The 3,959-nt window shown below is 62.2% G+C and overlaps 1 protein-coding gene across 1 annotated transcript; it reads right to left on the bottom strand.

The window, feature by feature from the left end:
• Positions 1-482: 482 nt before the first annotated feature.
• Barx1 (BARX homeobox 1) lies at positions 483-3,959 on the bottom strand (the record flags this gene model as incomplete). Its single annotated transcript, XM_005408924.2, is given in 4 exon segments — positions 483-1,140; positions 1,544-1,628; positions 1,715-2,006; positions 3,756-3,959. Coding segments are annotated over 4 exon segments (746 nt in total), but the record flags the coding sequence as incomplete, so codon positions are not given.

The following is a 3,959-nucleotide window of genomic DNA, read 5'->3' as shown; positions in this document are numbered from 1 at the left end:
TGTTGCCCTTTCTCTGTGCTGGTCAGATGCCCTCACTACTAGAAGTCCTGTCTCCACCAGGGCCGCTGCGGCACCCCATGCCTAGACCACAAATAACCTGCAAACTCTGGGAAGCATTGGGGGAGAACGTGCGGGCAAGGCCTGCCTTGGAGGCTCGCCTCTGTGAATCTCAAGCCCTGAGCTTCTCATGCATCCCAAAAAGGGTTGATTAAGACCAGCTCAAGGACTTCACAGTCAGAGTTCCAGGAGACTGAACCAACAACCCAAGCTGCTCCAGTCCTAGGCCCCTTCGCTGGCTTCGGAGTCTGGGGATGAGAAGGAAGGGGTTCATAGCGATCCCTCACACCATATAGCTATTCCCGGGCTTAGACTCCTTCCTCCACAGCACCAAAGGAAAGGCTGTTTTAGAAGCCACCCTTCTTACCTACCCAACAGGCCCTCCACCTCACGCTCCCCCATTCAAGCCCCTAACCAAGCTCAACTGTGTCATAAAATATTTTATTGGAAAAAAGTCACCATCTTCGCAAGAGGGGGGTAGGTGCCCCAGCGACATCGGACCGGTCTAGGGCCGCGCAGCCCGGTTATCCTGCTGGTGGCCTGCGCCGGCTGCTGGGTCTCTGGCCAGGGCTCGAGGAAGCGGATGTGTGCCTGGATACGTGGACCCGGAGGCCACCCGAGGCAGGGAGTGTGGGCGAGGAGCTGGGCGAACATGCACGTGTGGTGCCGCGCCGCGGAGCTCCGGGAAAGAGCTTCTGCCCTGCGGCTTGCGACGCTCCCAGGTTAGGACCAGGTGCGCCTGGGTTAGGGTCAGGGTCTGTGTCCTTCCCTGTTGGGCCCCCAATTGTCCGCATTCAGAGTAATAATAAAATATTTAAAAGGCAAACGGCGTGGACGACGCAGAAGGGTCGGCTCGCGGGCTCCCGCGGGCTGAGGGGCCACGTCGTGGGGTCCCTGGCTTCGCACCCTCTGCCCAGCTCAGTCCTCGCGGCTCCGGTCACTGGGCTCGCCTGGCGCCTCCGCCGGCTTCTCCGCCTCCTTGGTGCGCTCCTGCTCTGTGAGCTGCTCGCTGGAGGGGATGGAGTTCTTCTTGGGCCGCCCCTTGGGCTTAGTAGGCGACTCCAGGCCACCGCCTTGCAGCACCTGCATGGAGGGCGACCAGTACTGTGGTGAACCAGGAGGCCCCAGGGACACCCGTGCCCAGCGCCCAGCCGGGTCCCGGAAAGCAGCTCCCGGCCCTTGGGAAATGGTAGGCATTTGCCTGAGCGCTGCAAAAGAAAGGAGGCCCCGAAATCCAGCCAGGAGTTCAGGCTGCCCGGAAACCCGGAGAGTGCAGCGGGAACAGGAAGAAGTGCCGGCTCAGCTCAGGCACCCAAAGGGAAAGAAAGACCAAGAGGGGCCTCCTGAGCCCCAGGTGCCAAGGGAACCGCGAGGGGTGGATGGACATCTCCGCAGAGGAGGAGCGCGGAGATTTCTTGGAGTGCGTGGGCAATGGCCCAGGAAACAGCCGGGAAACGGAGGGCACAGGGAGCCACCCGACACTCACTATTTTCTTCCACTTCATCCTTCGATTCTGATACCAAGTCTTCACCTGCAACTGGCTCAGGCCAAGAGACTCAGCAAGATCTATTCTGGAAAGAGCAGAACGCACCCTGAGCGGGCCAGCGGCCACGGATTCCCCTTCCATCGCCTCGCAGCCCCGCGTCGCCCGCTCTACCTGTCCGGCGTGGAGAGATACTTCTGCTTCTCGAAGCGTTTCTCCAGGCCCATCAGCTGCAGCTCGGTGAATACGGTGCGGCTCCGGCGTCCCTTCTTGGCCTTCGTGCCCGGCTCCCCGGGGCCCGCTGCCTCCAACTTACCGCGTAGCTGCAGCTCCAAAGGCAGGTGCGCGGCACCCGCGGCTCCGGGAAGCCCAGGACCGGTGGCCAACAGCGCCGAGCCCAGCCCGGAACAGCCGAGTGGCGCCAGCGGGAACTTGAATACTGCTGCCTGCTCAGCCTTCAGCACCGCTGCAGAGAGAAGGGGCAGGGAATCTGGTGAGCTGGAGTCTGCGACCCTCAGTCTCCGAAGTTCCCTGCACCACACGCCGCAGGGCCGCGGGAGCCTGAGGTCAGCCAGTGCTACCCAGCGCAAAACCTCCGCGTCTGGTTGCGCGGCTGAGTATTCGAGCCGCGCGTGCAAGGCGATCCCCTCTACGCTGTTTCCTGGGAGTCTAGAAGGAAGGACCTCTCCAACCCTGTGCGCTGCCATGGCCTTTCCCAGGCCTCTGTCGCCTCTAAGACTTTGAGCTTCTGCAGGAACAAGTTCGTAGCTCCAAAAATCGAGCAGTGTATTCCGTGGAAAAAAAAGAAACCAAGAAGAAGGGGCTGCGACTTAGGAACGTGGGCAACTGCCCCAACCAAGTTTGCATTGCTGAGCTTGGAAAAGAGCAGGAGGCAGCGGCGTGCATACACATTTGCTCCTCCGGGTACCACACTGCAGCCTTTAGTCGGGCTGTAGCGGGGGTGTCCCATAGGGTTGGGTCTTTCCGGAAATTCCAAAGCACCCTGCAAAAACGAAAATTGTCGCTTTTGTTTTCTCCGATCAGTCTCTTCCTAGTGAGGACGTTTCCGTGTTTTTTAGTCCTAAACCGATCGTTTGCCCGCTTCAAACGAATTACTAACAACAGAGCAGACCTAAGTGCCTGGCAGCCCTGACACTGTGTTCTAGACGAACTCAGAGCAAGCAGGCCCTGCCGCCAAGGGCCAGGTCCAGGGAAGGTGACTTGTGGGACTGAGAGCAGCCAGCTCGCCACAGGAAGTCTCTTTCCCCCTTGGACTTCCCAATCTGGGGCCCGTCCTACTGCCGCTGTAGTCCTCAAGGGACCGGCCAAGGAGCAGGTAAACACAGGGAGGAGGGGGCACAAGGAATCCTTAGGGCAAAGGTAGGAGAGGACCCCACTAAAAGAAAGCAGGAGGCCCACCCGCGGTGGGGAGTAGATGAGGAGGACAAGAAGGGCAGGGAACAGAGCCGAGAGGGCACACACCGCAGGACAGCGCACACCCGACAAAGAAGAAAGATCGGGCAGTGGCCGGCCGGGTCTGAGCAAACCGCAAAGCTCCAGCTGGGCCCAGCCAACCTGTAAGTGGAAGGGCCAGCAGCAGCGCACAGCAGGCCTCTTGCCCACAAGCAAGAGGGACGGGCAGGTCTGCCCTGCAGCCCAGAAGAGGACTGGTCTGCTGCCCACTGGAGAGCAGTAGGCTTAGAGCAGCTCTGGGAAGGCTTGGGCCAGCGTCCACACTCAACATGCAGACACTTGGGCCTCTTCTCCTCCGGAGGTCCCAGCTTCCTCGGCTTGGGGAATGAAGGCCACTCCTGGTCAGCCTTGTACAAGAAGCTCAAGTGCCCGCCATCTGATGTCGTAGATCCCTAGTAAGAGGCCACCGGTCTTGCGCCTGTGATAGGGATGGAGACTCCGGTTCCAGGCTCGGACCCCCCCAACCGGTGCAGGGGCCGAAGAGCAGCCGGGAAGCAGAGAGCAAACGCCCTCCCTGGCCTGGCCTGCCGGCACGAGGCCTGGTTTCTGCGCAGCCCATTGCCTGCGCCCTTCGCTTCCCCGCCGGAGCAACTGAGAGACGACCCGGGCCTGCGCGCTCTGGGGCTGTCAAGGCGCGGCTTCGGGTCCAGTGGAGAAAGAGGGTGGGCTCCCGGCGCCCCTGCGGCGCGGCTTGCTCCCTCCCGCCCAGCTCGTCCCGCAGCCCAGCCGCGGCCGCACGTACCCAGGTGGCTGTGGAAGGGCCGCGCCGCCAGCAGCGCCTGCACGCCGAACTTGAGCAGTTCGCCCGCGGCGGCGGCGGCGGCAGGCGCGGCGCCCTTGGGCCCGGGCGGCTCCGTGAGGATCTCCTCGATCATGAAGCTGCGGTAGCGGTGCGGCCGGTGGTCGCCACAGCCCTCAGGCGGGCCGAAGCGCACGGCGCCCGGCT

Source organism: Chinchilla lanigera, unplaced genomic scaffold, assembly GCF_000276665.1.
Source record: "Chinchilla lanigera isolate Chin_1 unplaced genomic scaffold, ChiLan1.0 scaffold00114, whole genome shotgun sequence".
NCBI lineage: Eukaryota > Metazoa > Chordata > Mammalia > Rodentia > Chinchillidae > Chinchilla > Chinchilla lanigera.
The sequence above is the reverse complement of the archived record's forward strand: the minus strand, read 5'-3'. Positions and strand labels throughout refer to the sequence as shown.